Genomic DNA, 20826 nt, shown 5'->3' with positions numbered 1-20826 from the left:
CGAAAGAAGCGAAATAGAAGTTCGACGAATCCTTATTCATAACTCCAAGCTTCAAAACCTCCAATTCAGGAAGATTTGACAATTCAAAATCCTTGGCATAATCGCTAAAGCTAAACTCCCCAATCACGATTGATTTCAATCGCGGACAATTCAGAATTCGGAAAGAACGTGAGGAATCGTTTACCTTTTTCCAATCCCAGTGATCGTCGCTCTTCACTCTCGTAAAGCTGTTCATTCCGATTCGAATGCTTTCTAGTTTTCGCAGTCCATCGATATGGAACGTAGAGAGATTGATGAAGCAATCATCAGCGATTTCCAAAGTTTCGATATTCTTCGAAAAAACGTATTTTGTAACTGAGTTGAAGGATCCGGAGTCAATCACCAATGGCTCGCCTTTCGCATCGATTTTCAGCACTTCGATCGCTTTCTCCATTTCGCTAATCTTCGCATTTCGTTCCAGAACTTTGCTTTCCGTCAGCTTTTGTGATTCCTCGATTGTTCTCTTGTCTGTTTCTAATCGTTGGATCGTTCTATCCTTTTCTTGTGCCTGACTTAACAAGCTGTTATAGTTTGTCTTCAATCGACTGATCATGTTGTCGCGGTTCTGAACCTGAATCGTAAGCAACTCGATCTTCTGCTTCGCTTTCCCGCCTTCTTCAGTGAGTTTGTAGTTTCTCGTTCTCAGCTCGCTGTTTTGCCTTTCCTTTTCTCCAAGTTGGGCAGCCAGTTCATCTCCTCTCTTGCTCAGTTTTAACTGGCTTTCTTCCCTCTCTGCTAGCTGCTTTCGCATTGTTTTCTCAGTGACTTCCATTGATCGGATTTGACTTTCGAGATCTGTAATCGTTTTTTGTTTAAGTCGAACTTCCATATTCAGTTCATGTATCTTTGATTCTTGTTGGCTCAGCTGCGTCACATAGCTTCTCAGTTGATCTTTTGATTCTTCTTCTCTGCGCTGCAGAACACTGATCTTTCCATTGAGCTCTCCAATTAGACTATCTTTCTTTCTGCCTTCTTCATACAGCGTATTCAATCTTTTCTTCTTGCTTTCTGCTTCCTTTTGCTGACTTAGGATTTCAGCCTCTTTCTCCCTCACTTTCCGTTCCAATTCGGCAATTCGGTTTTCCTTCTTTAGCTGTTGTTCCGACAGAGTTCGAGAATGAGCAGCTTCTTCTTCGACTCGTTTTCTCAACACTGTATTCTCTGTCTCCTTCTTTCTCAACATCTCTTGATTTGAAGTTTTATCCTGAACGGCAACTTGCAACTGACTCTTCAAAGAGCTGACTTCATCATGTAAATGCTTGCTTTCCAGCAATAATGTGGAGGCTTCAGAATTCTTCTGTTGGAATTGGACTTGAAGTTGGTCAATCTGATCTGTTTTCTTTTGAATTTCCTCACTCAACGAAGCGGCTGTTCGAATCGTTCGATCCATTTCGACTTTCATCGAAGATGCCTGTGCGTCCTTTTCATTCAATTGTTTCTTCAGTTCCTGTCGCTCCTCATCCCACCTCTTTTGTTGTTCTGAAATGAGTCGTTTCCAATTTCGTATCTCAAGCCGGTATCTTTTCTCTTTGATTTTGGACTGTAACGAATCCCGATATTTCCGAATTCGGGACTTGTCTCCAAAGATACTATTTGTATCAAACACAGTCAACGCTTGTTTGAGGGCATTTTCATGAGTCTGGGAGAAAGCGCTTTCAGTAAGGAAGGGAACTGAATCCAAAGACTTATCCATCATATTCGAATACATCTACAGTTTATATTCTAGAATCGCATTCAAACATCATAGCAGTCGTTCGCTGTTCGGCTAATCTCCACTTCGGCAGTGGCTTGGAGGATAGAATGAACGGATGGGAAACTCGACTGTTTGGCAAAGAGTTCTCCATATCGCAATGCATAACTAGATTTACACAAACGCTGAAGTCCTACGATTCGAAATCCTTGGCATACACGATTCGGTTGTTCACTTCCATGGGTTGTATCCAATTTCGAAACAAGTGATCGACATAGTATCCTAACAAAGCGAGGAATGGATGATAGATGGAATCGATAACTCCACTAAATGACAAAGTCGTAACCTCTCGATTTGGGTGAGGCAGACAAAACACATCAATCTCTTCAAAGCATTTTCGAATCTTGTTTCGCGTTTCATTGAGATCATCTGCATTTCGAGGAGCTAAAAACTCTTGTTTATAAGTCTTCATTTCTTCCAGACAGGATTCTACATCTTTTTCATTCGAAAATGCTGAAAAATCTCGCACCAGAAAATCGATATGACGAAATGGCGCTTTCTCCTTCCATTTCTTCACTTCACTGATCTTTAAACTATATTCTGAAAACATCGCTAAGTGCTGGAGCTGGTCTTCTTGTAACCGGTTTTGGACATTGTAAATTTGATAGGAAGAGAGGAGTGTCGATAAACCGAAAATACTCGTTGTCAACCCTTGACCTGTCTGCCCATCCCACATCCCCTGCGTGTCCATGAGGAGTACACACAGCTTTCCTCCAGCTGTGCTTGGATCAGGAATAATAAAAGGTTTACTCCAAAGCCAGATGCCCTCTGTCACCCTTTGATTTCCACCACCGTAAGAAAACCCGTTTTCCCTTCTAGCACTGTTCAAGGACCCTTCTAAGATAGTTCCACCAAACTGCATCCAAGAAGAAACGGACCCTTGTGAGATGCGTTGTCCACCTACGAATAATAGTAATAGAAGAGAATGAATACCTTCTAAGGCGTGAAGATAACGGAGAAAAAAGTTTAACAAAAAAGACTTACCGCTTCGAAAAGCTCCTACAATTGAAATAACGCTAAGCGGAGTATTATGTGGAATCTATGTCAAACCTGAATGAGTGGATATACCTGGGAGATCAGTTCATGCAACTGCTCTTTATTGACTGAAAAAACGTTGGATTGCCCCTCAGCAACAATGAACTACAAATATTAGGAATCGAGTTTAACTCACCTGGATAGGATGTTCATTGGATGAGACACTTCTTCGGAATCGACCTCGTTCGCTCATTTTAAAAAATACAAGTAATAGTAAAGATATTATATGTTTTGTGAAAGAGGGTTGCAATGGTTGTGTGCAATGGTTGCAAGTAACTAAGAACGGGGATAAAGGATACAGCAGAAATATGGAAGAAAAAGGAGTATTGAAATTTGTTAAATGAAAGAGCTGTTTTTTGTAGTTTTGGAATGTGATAGGAAAACGAATCGATTTAAAATGAAAATGACATTTTGGTGAAATCGACAGAAATGCTGTAAATGATCGAAAATGCCAAAACTTTGTAAATAGAACCAAGTGGAGCGAATTCTATTTTGAAAAGAAGTGAAATGAATGGATAATATAGGTAGTGTTGGTTGAAATAGTATTTACTCAGAAAGAATCGAGTTTACTACTTTTTGGGAAATGACCACCATAGCGTTAAATACTGTCTATTATATGTTTCTAATTTCATATCGTTAAATTCCCAGCACATACAGATTCAAAAAAAAGGAATATAGGGTTTTTTAAAATAGAGTCCCTATAATTTATAACAAAAGAAGTGGTTAATGACTATATGAGTATTTTGGATTAAATCTATTTTGGATCAAGAAACATGTATCAAAAGTATGGAGTATGCAGACAGCATAATACATCAATAATGGTGGCACTCATTATATAAAAGAAAAGCTTGATTAATGATAGATAAAGATAAATCGTTTTTAAAAGAGAATAAGGACAGAAAACAACTTGAAGGTATTTATCAGAGGTAGGTATTGATGTACATGACATTACGTAATAATCACTGCTCATAATGAAATTAGAGTTAACAAGCGGTGTAAAGTATTCCGATATTCGCACATTGTAAACATAGTGGAAAATGGCACTTTTGTTGATAATCTATGTGGTTTATGCAGTTTTTATGATGGTAGATAGGAATATTCATTTTGTGCTATTTCAAAGAAACGTATGACAATAAGGGAGATTACACTGAAGAAGACTGTATTTTGAAAAGCTACTGTTGTGTCTAGCCAAGATAATGTAGGATTACTATGCTGTTGACACAAATGTAGGATAAGAATTGAAGGTTTGCATAAAAACTATTTCGTGTGATCATCAACAAATATGGGAAAGACATTTTGGATGTAGTGATGAGAATATTTACATTTGTTCATCATTGAATACGCAGCATTATGAAGTAAACAAACAGGGCACTTACTTTCATTATTTGGGAATTATCAATGTAGTTAATGGAAGAGCTAATCATTGTTTTATTATTACCAAACAATGAGTATTCAGCTTCATTGGAGTAGACTCGTTCACAAATCATCAAAACTAACAGGTGAAAGTAAAATCAATACCACGATTTTTGATGTATGTATTATTCGACTACACTGTATAATAAAACCTTGTCAACAACAGCAGAGACGAAATATAAAGAGAACATTTCTATTCTCTTACATAATGTGACAGAGAATAGTATAGAAAATGGAATATACAAGAAATGTATTATCAAAACACTGGAAACAGATTATGAAAATCTACAAATAATCAGTATACACTTGGAATGAGTCAAATTATTAATTCAGTACGATTCATAAGAATATCCAATGTGACGAATGTAGCTCACTAGTAAACCAATTCGATAAACTGCTATCACTATTGCATTTGTAATGACTGTGATATTAACAACTGATACTAATTGGTCAGAGGCCAGTTTGTACATTCATCCGAATATGATATTCTTAGGATATAGTGTATTCCAATCATTATTGCAATGGCTATAAAGATCAACATATTATTATAGAAAAGTGAGTATTGATTTGAAATAATAAGAACGATAATCTCTAGAATTACTACATGAATATCGTTAGTATTGTATTATGGAATGTAATACAACGATATCTAAAAGCGAGTATGCTAAGATAGGTGTAAATATGATGAATACTTTTGAACTTGTTTAGCTAATGTGTGTGAATTGAGTTTGGTGGTCATTTTTTTAAACAGCTTAGATTATGTAAGAATAATTTATTATTCCAGCTATTAGAATAAATGAAAGGATAATTGAACGGATATTGTTAGATAGTTAGAGTCTTGGCAATAAAGAACTATCATACATATAGTGATTACACAGGTTATGCTAAATAGATTTAGTATTTGAAAGAGTATAAGGAAATGATTCATTGCATTTTTCTTATTATTGTGTCAATTACTTAAAACACTTAAATCTACCAATTCCAAATATGCTTCAGAAATAACAAAAGCGATAAAAACAAATTATCAAGCTATTTTAAAGATAATATAGACAATAAATAGTATATTATCATTTGGATATTGATAAGTAATGTTAATATCTGTATAAATTCGTGTAAAGTCTAATAATAACATCTATTAGACATACAATCAAATAGAAATACGTGGATGGTTAGTAGATAATCTAGCTATAACGTAATGTGGAAACATCACTTCTATGCCTTTTGCACAGATATATGCTTTATGAATTTTGATAAATAACAAAATAGGATGTGAATCACCAATAAGCGTATTACATGCACAGAAACGATATGTAAGTAATAGTTGTTATTGTATGAAATTAACAATTCATATCACTATTGTGTATGAGAGTATTTTATCAAATCGACATTAAGCTGGTTGCATAATACTATAGAATAATTGATAATGAAAAACAGGGTAATTCAACATTACTAATCAATAATCAAGCAGCTTGTAATGTGCTTTTGATCAGTTTTATAGAATTGTAGTATAACATAGTACAAAGAAAAAAACGCATAATGATGGATCTACAAACACATCTAAAAGGCTCAAATAACCATCCTTCAATTGCCTTGGTTTCTTTTGAATGATAGGGATTTTATATAGAAAAGAATATATATATCTGTAATTGATTTGTGTGTTTTTGCAACAAAGAAACTATAAATAACGTGAATAGAATGCAGAATAACATATTCTTGTTGGATTATTTTTCCTATTTTTGTTATTTGATCCGTGTAAAGGATTGTAAATTGTTGAAATGTGATATGGAATGTTCCCAAATAGTAGTTTCATAGGTAACGAGTTGCTGTGGCTATTATAATTGTTTGCATTGAGAAAATCGATCTGTAAATGGTAATTCAAAATATGCTTGAAAAGAACGCTTTCATTTAAGAAGTCATCAAATAACAGTGAAGTTGTTTTATCAGTGACGAATAATTAGTTAACTACAATGAAGCAAGTCAGAAATACAGACATTAAAATCAACGATGTTTAGAAATGAAAATAACAACCAAATAGACATACTTCATTAAAATTGTGTAGTCTTTGATTGTGAGTAGTGAAAAACGGATATAACACCTAACGTAATGTGTATGATACACCAACAGATTGGGTACAGCACTTTACTATGAGACCTACTACTATCCTGATTATGCAAAAGTCATTACAAATGTACAAACAATTATGAATCACTGTTTGAAAAGAAAAGAAAAGAAAAAGCAATCGCTATCATATCTTATTCATAACACAAAGAAAAAAGAGAATGTAAGACAGTACAAAAAGTGTGATTATGATGAACAAGTTTATTCGTTAGGGCATAACAAGAAAATTTAGTTAGTAATGCGTATATGACGTAAATCTGAAACAATAAGTATATCGAAATCAATGAACGGTTGGATGTGACCGAATTAATGTAGGAAATAGAATACAGGTATCATTGTGTTTCTTTCTAATAGGTTCGAGGTGAACAACGAACAGCACACCACTTCACTAATAATACAATAATAGAGTAATAATAGCTATAATAGGTGGCTATTGAATGTGAATGTATCGGTTTGAATATGGAATAGATCAGACAAAACTGATATTTGATTCATGTGATGAAGTATGTTGTAGTCAGTATTAAAATGATTTCCATAACACAATTCATATCAATCGTTTTTTACTATACTCTCTATCTATGTATCAATCCATCTGATTGTTGATTAATCTACTATAAATATTGAACGAAATAATACAAATCTTAACTACTTCCAAAATTAATAGTTTACTACATAACTCATTTCAAATAAGTATATTCTCATTCAAACCATGTAAATCGAATAAAGACAATGAATGGAATATAATGTCCTTTCTATTATCATTATTCAAGTTAGTATAGATAATTATTTTTTGAGACTATCCGTTCATACACTTGATAGTCTCAATTCAATCATTCAGAATTTAGTGATTTGTCCAGTATAACACATTTTTATTTTGAACACTGAACTATACTGGATAGTATTAGTTTGGCTTTTTCATTTTTCATAAATTCTTTATTTTCATTCTTAACATCGTTACAAGAAGGATTGGAACATGCTAGCTAAACCAATCTGGGTTGTGATGATGGAAAAGAGTCAATCGATGATTGGATCCTAAATCAATGACCAAAGAATAATGGTAAGGGGTTTGGAACAAACAAAGTAAGCATTGAATATACAATGATCATTGAATGGATTGGAATGGAATGGAGTGATTTGTGTAGATCCAATGCTGGAATTACTCATCGATTTCGACAAGATCAGCGAGAATGGAGGAAACATCTATAAATCAAATCAAATTAATCAAACTATACTCGAAATTGATTTCGATCGAACTTTCTGGAATGAATAAGGTAGCTTGACATTTTGAAGATTTGGAATATCTAAATACTATCAATATTCAATATTCAGAAATACTTTCCAATTTCACTACACGAGGATATTGGAAACTCCATTTTACAGAAGTTATTAATGTTAGATTTGGAAGATCTACAAAGCAAATCATAACCAATCAATTCATTATTACTTCGAAGTGTCAATGAGCATGAATCAACATTTATTCCATGAAGTACACACCAACCGAGTCGAATGGATTGTAATGATGGAAGATCTACATCAATCATTTTATTCGAATTCATTCAATACTTTCAATTATTGTCGATAGGGAACCAGCGAATGCAAAATCACCTAATGTAATGGATTGTAGATTTGGAAGATCTATGCATCATTCAAATATTCAATATCATATCGATACCTCGAATCTCAAATGAACTATACAAGAAATTGCTTGAATCATTTCCAATTGTCCCAATTTGAATGGATTGTAATTGTGGTAGATTGCTCAATTCAAAGTCTCCAGCAAAATCACTGAAACTGTATTCACCAATTTGAATGGATTCCAATGATCCACAATTCAATATGTGGAATGATTTCGATTCACTATCGCCATTTTCATTTTCATTTTCCTCTTCATCATTCTTTCTCTGAGTGAATGAATTGTTTCCGATTTTGATAGTTTTCAATCGATTCAATCCATCGATTTTGAATGTTTGCACTGATCCAAAGCATTCATTGCCGATTTCGATAGATCGTAGCCACTCGAATCGATTCAGATCCAATGCATTCAAATCGTTACAGCAATTCGATGAAATCTTCAAATCGGTCACTTGCAAACTCACATCGGTCCATTTTGTAGATCCAGTGACGCTGAATCGAAGAGGAGCAGATTCTTCGCGTTTTGGAGCAGGAGCAGGAGCAGGAGCAGGAGCAGGCATCGGAGCGGGTTTGGGTTTGGGTTTGGGTTTGGGTTTTGGAGTTGTGGATCGAGTGTACCATCCATCATACAGATCTCTTCCACTCACTTCCACTCCATCTTTCCATTCCACTTCGCGAGTAGCAATCCGAGTTTCTTCATCGATCCAGTATCCTCGACCATTTCGAATAAACAATTCTTTCGATTCATCATAAATGAATTCACCCACATAAAGGGGAACTCGATTAGAGGCGGTTGTGTTATCTCCATTTCGTTTAAACTCGATCATAATGGTCCCTTCGATTTTACGGATGATCTCCACCAATTTGTTTCCCTTCCATACTCCTTCCAACAACATTCTTCCCGATGTCTCATCGTATTGGATACCCCATCCTTCTCTCTCACGTCTCTCATTGAATTCTCCATGATACATCAATTTGTCACTGTCATGAGAATAGATTTCCATCCGTTTCCCGTTCACATGGTTTACTATCCGGTTGAAATTGCGGTTATCCAATATGTCATCAAATGACTGGACAAAGGAAACACAACCATTCTCAAACCTCGTGAACTCTCCGATCTGAGCTCCGTCCGCTTCTTCTTCATATATCATCTTGAGTACTCCATTCTGGAATAAGCAGACTTTCTGATCTTTCTTCAAAAGATATTCGTCTTCGTGATCCCCTTCAAAGCATTGGAGAGTGTATTTGGAGCCACCGAAAGTGATCTCCTTTTGCTCACCAAGAGTAATGTAGCCATCCAGGAGAAACTCGCCTCCCTTAAGAGTTTGCAGTCCATCTCATTGTTATCACATATTCGTTGTTCCTACTGTTAGAATCCATGATTTGGGATGTCAATTAAAAGTATTTTGATTAACAAGCTTTCCAGTTTGTTATAGTTCGTTAACTATTTATATGATGCTTCTAACAAAGCGTTGTTATATGCAATACATATCATACATAAAAAGAGCCTGCTTATTAAACAATGTGTCCCTTTTTGTGTAGGGTCGTAGAAATAGTGGTTATTGGAAAGTAATAAGAAGATGATCGTCTTACATAGTATTTGAACGGATCATATGATTTAGTAGTGAATTTGCAGTAAAATGGCTTTTATTTGTTTCATACCCCTATTTTTATTATATCATTTAAATCCTTATAATAATTACATATATATATATATCTTTATCCCTTCAATTGTATAGTAGTTTACAAATTGGTATGATTTGAATCCCTTTCCAAATGTCATTATTACCTATCCATTCCATCCATTGCAAGCCATAGTTTTTAATAAAGTCCCTAATCTATCCATCAACCATAAGTGGAGTTCAAAATCATTTACAAACATCTAAAACAAACCTATCATCATCAGTGTCACAATTACCAAATAATAGATAAATATCATTTAGAATTCAGAACCTTTCCGGCTATTTCATACAAAACTAACTCAAGGAATTCTCTTCATATATATACACGGTTAACAATAATACAAATAATCAAAAACTCAGAATCCTACTATGACGTGATTTATTGAGCAAGCTTATCCTAGCTTGAACACTCCATATTTCTTAGTTTTACTGTCGTTTTATTTTGCTATTAGTACAAAAAAACAACGAATTCGACCAACATCCATATTTCTTAGTTTAACTCATTTTACATTAATAAAATAGCTAACTATGTATATGATCATTGACTTATAAAAACGAGCACGCTATTGTGATAAACAATAGAATGATGAACTCTAGTTATAACCTCACCATTTTCATTTGATTGCTCAAAATATCCTATTATGGAATTACTATTAGACTATAAGGGTGATTCACATCCGGATAAGCTTGTTGAAGATAACTCAAGCCAACTAAGGCTTCTCACAAACTAAAGCAATCCCTGTAATGCTCTCTGTTGTTATTATGATTCCATTGCACGATTCAAACACTTCTATCCCTCAAAAACCTTGATTCAACTTATTTCCTCAACAATCTCTTCCTACCAACCTTCACTTCGATCAAACAGGTTATTTCACTTTGCCAGTTCATTCAAATGCTGAAATTAGTTCAAAATGATGCTGGGAGTTTCACACTTTTTCCTTGTTTAGGAAAGATGGATTACGAGTTCGAATGTAGTGTCCCTAATGGAGGACTGGGACCGTTTGTACACAGCATACTCCCAGATTCCCTGCATATTGATCCTAGTACTGTTCCTACTTCTCCTTCTCCATTATTGACTCAAAAAACGATATGGGCATTCGATTATAGCGCTTCCTATGACAACCATATGGAACAACTCCACTCTGAAGAGGAGGAATATGTGGAAGACTTTTCTGATGAAGATTCTGTGGATACAATACATCCTGCCGAGGAAATTGAGGAAATTGACTCTGTAGAGCAGGAAGACGATTTTTCTGAAAGAAATCAGGGGAATTTTAATCAGCTTCTCTATAGAGTCTATACGAGTAGCATTTTCGTGGATGCTTCCCTGCTTTCAAGGAATGGAGGAAGTGGAAGAACGAATTGGGAACTTTTCCGCAGGTTTTTGCAGTTAGTAGAAGCGGACAAGAAGAGGGCTTGCGCTTCTTCAAGGTTTTTGGCTAATTTGCATACTGTACGTTTTTTGAGTTGGCTGTGAAATAGAATATGTATTTCTCAGTGGATAAGTGCCCTATCTGCTTGGAAGACTTCCTTTTCAATTCCTTTTCGGCTGAACTTCCTTGTATCTTTCACATTTGTGTGTGAGTTGTAGGTGGACATCGCTTCCACACTTGCTGTATTAAGCAATGGTTGGAAATAGACATTCGGTGTCCGGTGTGTAAAATCAGTGTTGAATGATCAGTGGTGTGGTTTTATTCGTTTGCTTTTATGAATAACGAATTATGCTGGATTGGATTGGATTGGATTGGATTGGATTGGATTGGATTGGATTGGATTTGAATGCGTATCTTTGTTTTTATTCTTATTTCACTTTCTTTGTTTTGTATTTTTGTTCTTCCTTTACTTTTGCTACTGTTTGTTGTATACCTTTATGTTATGTGACACTTTCTACGTTTTTTTCTCGCTTCTATATAGCCACTTTTCAATTCTTTTCCGAGTCTTATCTCGATAATTGCTTCTAGTGCATCATTCCACAGCCTCCTTCTGCTTCTTTGTTTTTGTTTCAACTTAATACTCTCTTATTACAATGTGATATCCTATCTACCACAGCACATAATCTTTCTTGATTCTCGATTCTAGTTTTGTATCGATCTCTCCTTTATAAGATCATCGCTCCACATTTGATTTAACCTTTGTAAATCCAGATTAGCGGAATTCTATCTAACAAACATTATACGACTTTCCCTCTTCTTCTTCCTCTTCTTTTTGCTTTATCGCATAGCGATCGCGAAATGCATTTTCAAGGGTTAATCCACGCTCCACAATTCCCGGTATTCCCCGAAATACGCTCAAAAGACATCCAATATCGCCAATAATTCTACAGTCTATCCGATGCTGCGCTCCTACCTCTCTCGCCCTGCAAGCGAAATGCTTTGTGGATCCACAGTTTCGAACCGAGAAACGAAAAACAAAGATAATTCCGAGAGAATCCGAGAGAAAATTGTCTACTCTTAGTACGCTTTGAATCCTTCTACTTGAATTTGGTCGTCTGGAAGAATGGGCTTGAGCTGAGATAAGAGAACTTCGATCTTTTTGATCAGCTGGTCCATGTACGGACTTGGAGGAGGAACGGCCTCGCTCCAATCCATTGACTAATATCATCATTCATCGCACAGTTCAAACTACTTCGAGATTGCTGCAGCTCTTCTCTGCAACCGATTTGATTATCTCGGGGAACTTCTCAAACAGCTGGCTGCGGTGATCAGCGAACAGCTCGATCATTCCTTGGGAGAGTTGCATCAGCACGGGGTGCTGCTTGGAAGGAAGATACAGCACCAAAGACGTTTGAGCGACCGTCACCAGACTCATTGCTGCGCTCAGACACTGCGTTACGAGCGCGATGTGGCGAGCACTAATCCGCTTGAGAAAGCCTTGAGAAACAGCGCCCGCGTTGAGAACCAGGGAGCGAGACGAGGTGTTAAACGTCCGGAATAGTTCCAGAATTCGATGCATGACCTCAGGACCGAGTCCTTGGAAAGAACGTGCATAGAGAAGGTAATGCAGCAGCATCTTCACAAACTCCAGCATCGAATGAGTCACACAAAAGGACTGGGATCCGATCAGGAGACGCGGATGAGCGGAGATTACGTCAGTTGTTGACGTGCGAACAAGCAGCGCCGCCGTCTAGAAATCATACTCTGAAGAGATGTCGACACGTGGGTTTTCCTGCAAGTGGGTTAGTTCGTTTTGCAAGGCGCTTGGAACGAGCGCAGGCTTCCAAAGTTCCTCATGGAGAAGATTCTGCAGCATGAGTAGCTGGCTTTTGTGCAGATATTCGAGGGAATCGCGTGCCTGGCGCAAGAGAGTGTGCAGCAACAGCATTCCCTTCGTGTTGTAAATCCGTCCTGCCACGCTCACGAAGTCCATGCAATGATCCCACACCTGCTTCAACTCATCGATCTGTAGTTGCGAGTGGATCTCACTTCGCGCATCCAGCATCGTGCTGATGTGCTGCTGCATCCGACTCCACGTGCTTGTGTGGAGCGTCTGCAGATGCTGCTGTAAGGCTGTTCGCTCAGCGTCCGTGATGGCGAGAACGTCTTCCACTCCCAAAATATCATCAACAGAACTCGATTTTGTGTTGTCTTGTTTGTTGGGAATCGTGGCAAGAATGTTCAAACACACTGCTACAACGCGACGACTCCGCTGAGCAGACTTCAGGAACTGCTCGCAGAGAACGTCCAGCGTGGTTACGAAATCTTTATGGGGCAACTGGCGAAGAATGACCGGGTTTGTGAGACTTTCAGGTCCAAGACAGATGGTCATGACCGTACTCACGATCTCTTGGAGCTGCAGCTCCGCCTTCTCTTTGTATTGTTCCAGCGATTTCAGAAGCCATTTGAGATTGAGCAGCGCGTAGAAGATGGGGCGAAGACGATCTTCCAATGAATTGGGTGGCTCGCGATTGGCAATTTCATTCTCACTCTCATCATCGGCTTCAGCTTCGGCTTCAGCTTCGGTTTCGGCTTCGGCTTCGGCTTCGGCTTCGGCTTCGGCTTCCTCCTTTCTTCTCTTCTTCTCCTTCTCTTTAGCTTGCTCCTCTCGCTCTCTCTTCTTTTCCTCCTCTTCATCACTTAAACACAACGTAATGAAATGGTTCGCCAGTTTCTTACAAAGCAAATCTTGCGTGCTATCCAGAATCGCCACAACGCCACTCAGCGCTTTCACACCTCCCAAATCGCCTCGAAGGAACGATTTGCACTTCTGAATGCACACAAACGACTCTTCAAATCGGTTCTGATTCAAATAACTCCGAGCTTGATTCAACGTGCTTCGGATCGATGCGATCTGATCCGTCTATCGTTCAAAGCAAATCAAAACAGCACGATCTTTTGCACCTTTCGAAGATTCTGAATGCGACGTAAATAGACAGGAATTAGAAGAGGAGGAATTGTATGCCGCGACTGGATCGCTTGCATAGAGCCTCTGCAATCAAATACAAACCGTTAGCTCTACGATAAGCCATGAATCGCCTGCAAAGTTTCTGAAACATGAACTTGAAACTCCTGAAGTTGCTTGATCGCTGCGAACAGCGAGTCGGATTGAATAGAGATTTGCTCGTTCAGGCAGACCTCCACAAGGTCTAGATACCCGGTAAGCTACCAGAAGAGGCAATATATATATAACTACTTTGTAGCTCACTACTTTGAAATGCTCATTGGGATCCAACACAACGCTAAACATCACCGGATCTGACAAATCGAAATCGCTATCAAAGAAAATCTGGAGAATACAATAGAAACCTCAACTACCTGAGGAACAGAGTCAAAACAAATGCGCAGCTCCACTTCACAGTCGCTCACAGACTTCACCTGCTGCTGCTCATCTTTTAATTGCTTTTGGAGCTCTATATAGGATTCTTGCAGCTAAAACTAAAAAGCCCAGACACAAACGTACTTTGTTCATTCTGTTAAAATACAATTCAAAGTGATGAGCCAAAGACCGTAAACCGCTGGTATCCCTCACATATCCATACGGCTGAGTCGAAACCAATCTACAATGCTATAAGAAATCACAGAACAAGAGTCTCAATAACAGAACATACGGACGACGAGAATTGGGAGTCAGTGTTACAGATGTCAAGTTTGCATTGTCCAAATAGGCAGAATCGATCATTTTCTTTCGAATCTGAGTGGATATTTTCACACTCTGGAGGGAGAACTTCATACTCTCTACAGAGTCAAATCACTGCTCTACTAGAAAGCTACCTTCCACAGGACGTGCCATTTCGAGTTTCCCTCTGTCTGTTCGATTACGAGAAATAGATGTTTCGAATTCCAAAAATACAGGTCATTTTATTGCTAACGTTTTTTTATTATTGTTTTTTTGTAAATGGAACCAGAACTATCTCCCGAAAAGAAAAAAGCATTGGAAGAGGCTCAAAAGTTGCGAGATAAAGCCGGAGAGGAGGCGAAGCTTCGAGGCACTTGTTTCGATCAATCAAAGAAAGAATTTGAGAGCGGGGACAAGGCAAAGGCCAAGCAGCTTTCAGAGGAGGGAAAGAAGCACGGTGCACAGATGGAGCAGTACAATAAGCAGGCTGCTGACGCTTTTTTTGCCGCTCATAATCAAGGACGTGACGACTACACCATTGATCTACATGGTTTGTATGTCGAAGAAGCTCTAGAACGCTTGAACCAGCGTTTTGATAAGATTGGTAGAAAGGGAACTCTGGTTATCATTTGGGGGGCTGGCAATCACAGCGAAGGAGGTGTTCGCAAGATCAAACCTGCGGTAGTAGAGGTTCTGAATAAGGGAGGATGGAAGTTTGAAGATGATACCCCTAACCATGGTTGTTGCACGGTTTATTTCACTGCTCCCACTGCAGAAGTGTCAGTTATTCCCCCGAGACCTACTGTTGCGCCCCCGAAGCCTACTGCTACACCAACCAAAACGAAAGTTCCTTCCAAGTCTGCAGAAGTCGCTTCTTCGAAAGAGATGCCGGTTGCAAAGGAGACAAAGAGGGCGTGCTCGTGTTGCTGTGTTATGTAAATTGAACTATCTCTTGGGTTTCTATTGTTTGTTGCTTCAGCTGTGATCGCTGGCTATGTTTTTGAATCCTTGTTTTCCAGTAGCCTATCAATTCAATTCTTTGAATCATCTCGCTATTTCCAGGTCAATTCTCTGAGACAGATACGAATTTCATTTTTGTTGCTTTCTTTTCAGGAAATTAGGTTATTAGAGAATCTTCATGCTTTCAAATCGAGATTAAAACGACCAGGATCAAAACTGTACAACCCTTCTCAATCTGTCATTTCGTTTTTGATAATTGCGTTCTTTTGATCCACTTCGTGCAAGCCCCAATGATCCAATATAGATTACAACCATCTACACTCATTATTCATCTCTATGGAACAATCGAGAAAAATGGGAGTTTCAAAATACTACAAGTTTACATTTTCCTTAAACATTGAGAATATTCCTTATCATTGATGAAAGAAGGAATTCGAACTTTACTCTTTATCGTGGGAGTACGTTTTTTATGTTTCTTTTTCTGATTTTCCAGATCTTGGTAGTATCATTCGCAAAAGATGCTTCTGAATCAAAACAATCAAAAAACAACAATAATGCCCTAAAGTATAAAGATGAAGCCGATAACTACTATAAACAAAAGAAATATCGAGAAGTATGCTTCCTTCGTTCTCTGTTATACTGTAGGCAGAAAGGATGTATTCAAAGTGTATTTTTTCTGATTCTTCGATGGTTGCTTGCTATAATAGTCGGTATTTATGCCGGCTGAACTTGCAGCAGCTCGATGGAGCGGTCTCCGATTTAGGCCATGTTGTGGAGTTGAACCCTTCGCCAAGAGTAAAGGTCTGTTGCATATTTGAGTTTTAGGCATTACAACAACTGGGGAATTTACAGATCAAGGTTGGAAAATGCCAGGAAGCTTATCAAACCTTCAAGCGTTGCCAGTCTCTTTACCCTGGTTATGATAATGCTGAAATTCAAAAGTCTCTTTCTGTGAGTCGGGAGTGTTCGAAGGAGATCAAGAGTGTTCAGAACAGTATCACCAAGAAGAACTATAAGGAAGCTATCTCGACCTTAAATAAGCTGCTGGCGACTGTAAAGAACTCGATTTCCTTGCGTCTTTCGCTCGCCCGTGTTCTTTTCGAGACCCAGAAGTGGGACCAGCTCAGTGATGAATGTGTAACGATAATGAAAATGCAGCCAGATAATCTGGAAGCGTTGTATTTGCGCGGATACGCTCTTTTGGAGAGCGGAGACATCGACACAGCAAATGCTCATTTTAAGAAGGTGCTGCCTTTTGTAGTGTTTGTAATCTCTAGTGTCTGCGAAGTGATCCAGAAGATAAGAAATGCAAAGAGAGAAGCAAGTTGATTCGATCCATCAACCGAAACTTGAATCGGATTACCGACCCTTCGAGTAAAGAGACGAAGGAGAAAATCGAAGCTGCGGAGAATCTGCTTCATCTTCCAAAGGTCCCTCAGCATTTTATCGGTCTCGCTCATTATCATTTATGCAATTTGTATACCAAGGAAAAAGCGTACGACAAGGTCTCGCCCCATTGTCAGTACGTTGTCGACCACAAATCGGAGTTGAGCAACGCTGTGGACGTTGCTGATGCTGTGTGCAATCTGGCGACCGTGCTGATCAATCAAGAGGAGTATGACCGAGCAGTGAAGCTTCTCGAAGACGCTCTGCGCGAGAACCAAGAAAATAAAAAGGTTTCTTTGGGCGAGGTGGAGTGATTTCTAGCTGAAAGACAAGCTGCATGAAGCGCAGACCGCGCTGAAGCGGAGTAAAGAGAAGGACTATTACAAGGTGCTGGGAGTGAAACGTGACGCTACGCAGAAGGAGATTAAAAAAGCGTATCGCAAGCTAGCGCTGCAGTGGCATCCCGATAAGCATGTACTGCTTCTTTGAGAGCGATGTGAGGCATAGAAGGAGGACAAGGACGTTGCTGAGCAGAAGTTCAAAGAGATCGCGGAAGCTTACGAAGTGCTTTCGGACGAAGGTGGGCTGTTTGGGGCAGTGTTGATTGTAGAGAAGCGAGCTGCGTATGATCGTGGAGAAGACTCCAACGAGCATCAGGGACAGGGAAATCCGTTCTCTGGCGGATTCCCAGGCGGTTTTACCTTTTTCCAGGAGGGCTTTGGAGGAGGATTCACAGGAGGCTTCCCTGGAGGCTTCCCTGGAGGCTTCCCTGGGGGCTTCCCTGGAGGATTTGGAGGCGGTTCGAAAGGAAAAGGGAAGGGAAATTCGCATGGTAATAGTCATTTCACGTTTCATTTTGGATAAATGCATCATTTGTGTGTTTGTTTGAGAAATAATATTTGTAAGCGTCACGAATGATCGATCTGTTTTGTATTTTCACTACCACCGGACTTGTTCTGTGGTCCAAGAGCTTCTGCGAGTTGAAAGGCACTCCCATCAACAAGTTGATAAAGGATGTGATTCTCGTCGAGCGAACAAACGAGAAGGTGTTCTATGATGATCAGTACGCCTTGAAGTGGAGTTTTAACAATGATCTGGGTCTGGTGTTTGTTGTGGTCTATCAGCGCATTCTGCAACTAATGTACGTTGATGACTTGCTCGCCGCAGTGAAGAAGGCGTTTGTCACTTCTTTCAAGGACAGCCTTCCTGTTACCACTATGTATTGGTTTTTTGTGCATTTTATTTAGATGCGAATTTGATTTTGATGAGCAGTTTTCGCAACTCCTTGATTCGGTAGAATCTGCTTCGCAACGCTCGAAGAGGCCATCGCTTGTATTTTTCTTTATTTTTTCTTACCTTCTAGTTTAGCGGGAGCACATTGAACCGTCTCCGATCAAGTCGAGAGGTGAAAGAAGTATGCCTTCTCAAACTTTCTTTACCGCTAGACATCGGAATCGAGCGTTCAAGCAGTTGAGTCCGAAACCCAGCCCGAAGAGCCAGAGGTCGAAGAAAGGGTTGAGAAAAGTTCTCCAACAATGACTCGGAAGAACTCCAAGAAGCAGGAGGCCAAAGCCAAGCCGGAGAAGAAGAAAAAGAGCAAATTCCTCGTGTCGGAGGACGATAACGTGGACATAAACTCTCTGGATCGAAACAGTGAAAACGCCTCGGTAACGCGCGATGTAGTTGAGAACTTTGTGTGTGTCTTGTTTTGTGTTCATTGATAGAATGAATCCGAAATGGATCGTCCCGAAGAAGAGGAATCTTCTTCTTCTTCTTCTTCTTCTTCTTCGAGTTGGGGATTGGGCAAACTGACCGGGTTTATGAAGCGATTAGTGGGCGAAACCCCGATCACGAACGAAGAACTGACTCCTGTGATTGATTCGTTGAAGAAGAAGGTGAGCATGTCTTCTAATGATGATGCATAGCTCGTCGAGAAGAACGTCGCTACGGATATAGCAGACAGCATTTGCGAGAATGTGCGAACCAAAATCCTCGGCAAGAAGCTCGGCGGCATCAAGAGGTAGCGTTTGCTCTCCACTCTTTCAATTCAGCGTGACTTCCGTCGTCCGCGCTGCGTTGGAAGAGAGCATCGAATCGATTCTGACCACGCGGTCCTCCGTGGATATTCTCCGCCTTGTCCAGGACGCGCGCAAGCAAGGAAAGACCTTCAGCATCGTTTTCTGCGGTGTGAACGGCGTGGGAAAGAGCACGTCTCTCTCCAAGGTCGCGTACTACTTCAAGAGCAAGGGGCTGCGCGTTCTGCTGGCAGCGTGCGATACCTATCGATCGGGAGCCGTGGAGCAGCTTCGCGTGCACGTGGATCGGCTTGGATTGGATCTGTTCGAGCGCGGCTACACGAAGGATCCGTCCGATGTGGCGTACTACGCGCTGCGGTATGCGAACGAGCAGGGCTTCGATGTGTGTCTGATCGATACGGCGGGGCGAATGCAGAACAACGAGGGGCTGATGCGCAGCTTGGTGAAGCTGGTGAACGTCAATCATCCTGATCTCATTCTCTTTGTGGGCGAAGCTCTCGTCGGAAACGACGGCGTCGACCAGCTGAGGGAGTTCAACCGAGTCGCAGCGGATGGGGCGAGTGAGGCGTAGGCGTTGCACGATCTCTCGGATCTGGCAGAACCGCGATTGGTCGATGGAATCGTGCTGACCAAGTTCGATACGATCGACGACAAGGTGGGAGCGGCGCTGTCGATGGTTTATTGCACTGGGAAGCCAATTGTTTTTGTTGGCACGGGGCAGAAATACACGAATTTGAAGAGACTGAATGTGAAGGATGTGGTGAATTTGTTGCTGAATTAATAGTGACGGGGGGTTGTGTGTTTGTTTGAATCGGGAGGAAATTGTTTAGCGTTGGTAGTGAAGGGAAGGGAAGAGAAGAGAAGAGAAGAGAAATGGCACATAAAGAGGAACATAACAAGATTGTTTTTGAGCTTAAAGTCTCGTACGCCTATTCATTCAGGTAATCGTTTTGTAAAATAACAATATAGTTACGAATCGAAAAAAAGGAAACGCCCACCGGGGGGCTCGAACCCCCGACCACCAGGTTAAGAGCCTGGCGCTCTACCGACTGAGCTAGACGGGCTCAACAGCTTAGCTCTTCGTTTACTATACTTTAGACTAACGCCAAGTCAAAACCTTCTCAACATAGAATATTAAAAACTATCCAAGGAACGATCAAAGGATATTTGGGAACCGAAGACATGTCCTCCAGCCGAATTTACTCACTGCCTCCAAATTCTCTCTATAAGTGGATTGTGACTGAGGGAGAAGAGGACATTATTCCCTCTATCGTTCTCACGATTGGAGAAGATGAACCGATTCGATCGTACGCTTTTGTCGCTTCGAGTTATGTGAAGTTATATTTTTAACGTGAACTCCACAACCATTCGAATGTGCAAGCAGATTTGCCAGAAGGTTACAAAAGTCACATCTCTTCTATTTTCTGATGATTCTACATATTACAATTCTCCTCTAGCTGGTATCTTTCGCTCTTTTGTATTTTTGTAGAACTTGTGTATAATTTGAGTGAACGAGGAAAGGAGTTTTTGGATGTTGCTGCTTCAGAAACACTGGCGCAGTCTTTTCAACTCACTAGGGATCTCACGAATCGTCAGGTAGTTGCCATTTCCAGCTGCTTCCATAGTATCCCTCAATTGTTTATCACTCCTTGGACGGTCAGCACACAGGCCAGATTTACCAGCTCTATGACTTTGCCATTTTAGACATGGAGTGCAATGATTC

At 39.7% G+C, this 20826-nt stretch overlaps 7 protein-coding genes; 3 read left to right on the top strand and 4 right to left on the bottom strand.

Annotated features, from left to right (window-relative positions):
* Nucleotides 1–1922: 1922 nt before the first annotated feature.
* GSBLH_T00000636001 (uncharacterized protein) lies at nucleotides 1923–2651 on the bottom strand (the record flags this gene model as incomplete). The annotated part of the gene is made up of 1 exon (XM_013038870.1): nucleotides 1923–2651. One exon carries the CDS (start codon nucleotides 2649–2651, stop codon nucleotides 1923–1925), a length of 729 nt encoding a protein of 242 aa, XP_012894324.1.
* A 4785-nt stretch (nucleotides 2652–7436) lies between these two features.
* On the bottom strand, nucleotides 7437–12218 carry GSBLH_T00000635001 (uncharacterized protein; the record flags this gene model as incomplete). XM_013038869.1 has 9 exons in its annotated part: nucleotides 7437–7555; nucleotides 7588–7656; nucleotides 7691–7762; nucleotides 7800–7883; nucleotides 7919–7990; nucleotides 8028–9323; nucleotides 11835–11986; nucleotides 12016–12113; nucleotides 12144–12218. 9 exons carry the CDS (start codon nucleotides 12216–12218, stop codon nucleotides 7512–7514), a joined length of 1962 nt encoding a protein of 653 aa, XP_012894323.1. The 3' UTR covers nucleotides 7437–7511.
* A 67-nt stretch (nucleotides 12219–12285) lies between these two features.
* Nucleotides 12286–13434, bottom strand: GSBLH_T00006972001 (uncharacterized protein; the record flags this gene model as incomplete). Its single annotated transcript, XM_013038868.1, has 2 exons — nucleotides 12286–12792; nucleotides 12823–13434. 2 exons carry the CDS (start codon nucleotides 13432–13434, stop codon nucleotides 12286–12288), a joined length of 1119 nt encoding a protein of 372 aa, XP_012894322.1.
* Nucleotides 13435–13982: 548 nt separating this feature from the next.
* Nucleotides 13983–14895, bottom strand: GSBLH_T00006971001 (uncharacterized protein; the record flags this gene model as incomplete). Its single annotated transcript, XM_013038867.1, has 7 exons — nucleotides 13983–14094; nucleotides 14125–14267; nucleotides 14299–14391; nucleotides 14421–14534; nucleotides 14566–14662; nucleotides 14714–14840; nucleotides 14877–14895. The coding sequence occupies 7 exons, from the start codon at nucleotides 14893–14895 to the stop codon at nucleotides 13983–13985; spliced, it is 705 nt and encodes a 234-aa protein (XP_012894321.1).
* A 105-nt stretch (nucleotides 14896–15000) lies between these two features.
* GSBLH_T00000634001 (uncharacterized protein) lies at nucleotides 15001–15660 on the top strand (the record flags this gene model as incomplete). The annotated part of the gene is made up of 1 exon (XM_013038866.1): nucleotides 15001–15660. The coding sequence occupies one exon, from the start codon at nucleotides 15001–15003 to the stop codon at nucleotides 15658–15660; it is 660 nt and encodes a 219-aa protein (XP_012894320.1).
* Nucleotides 15661–16082: 422 nt separating this feature from the next.
* Nucleotides 16083–17931, top strand: GSBLH_T00000633001 (uncharacterized protein; the record flags this gene model as incomplete). XM_013038865.1 has 10 exons in its annotated part: nucleotides 16083–16139; nucleotides 16175–16294; nucleotides 16327–16476; nucleotides 16507–16754; nucleotides 16786–16807; nucleotides 16840–16926; nucleotides 16959–17357; nucleotides 17389–17541; nucleotides 17575–17647; nucleotides 17678–17931. Exons 1-10 carry the CDS (start codon nucleotides 16101–16103, stop codon nucleotides 17929–17931), a joined length of 1545 nt encoding a protein of 514 aa, XP_012894319.1. The 5' UTR covers nucleotides 16083–16100.
* A 50-nt stretch (nucleotides 17932–17981) lies between these two features.
* Nucleotides 17982–19884, top strand: GSBLH_T00000632001 (uncharacterized protein; the record flags this gene model as incomplete). The annotated part of the gene is made up of 8 exons (XM_013038864.1): nucleotides 17982–18286; nucleotides 18315–18399; nucleotides 18431–18481; nucleotides 18513–18767; nucleotides 18792–18962; nucleotides 18993–19087; nucleotides 19119–19644; nucleotides 19675–19884. The coding sequence occupies 8 exons, from the start codon at nucleotides 17982–17984 to the stop codon at nucleotides 19882–19884; spliced, it is 1698 nt and encodes a 565-aa protein (XP_012894318.1).
* Between the last annotated feature and the right edge of the window lie 942 nt (nucleotides 19885–20826).

Source organism: Blastocystis hominis (assembly GCF_000151665.1).
Source record: "Blastocystis hominis, Singapore isolate B (sub-type 7) whole genome shotgun sequence assembly, scaffold_0".
NCBI lineage: Eukaryota > Bigyra > Opalinata > Blastocystidae > Blastocystis > Blastocystis hominis.
This window is presented reverse-complemented; position numbering and strand designations above follow the sequence as displayed.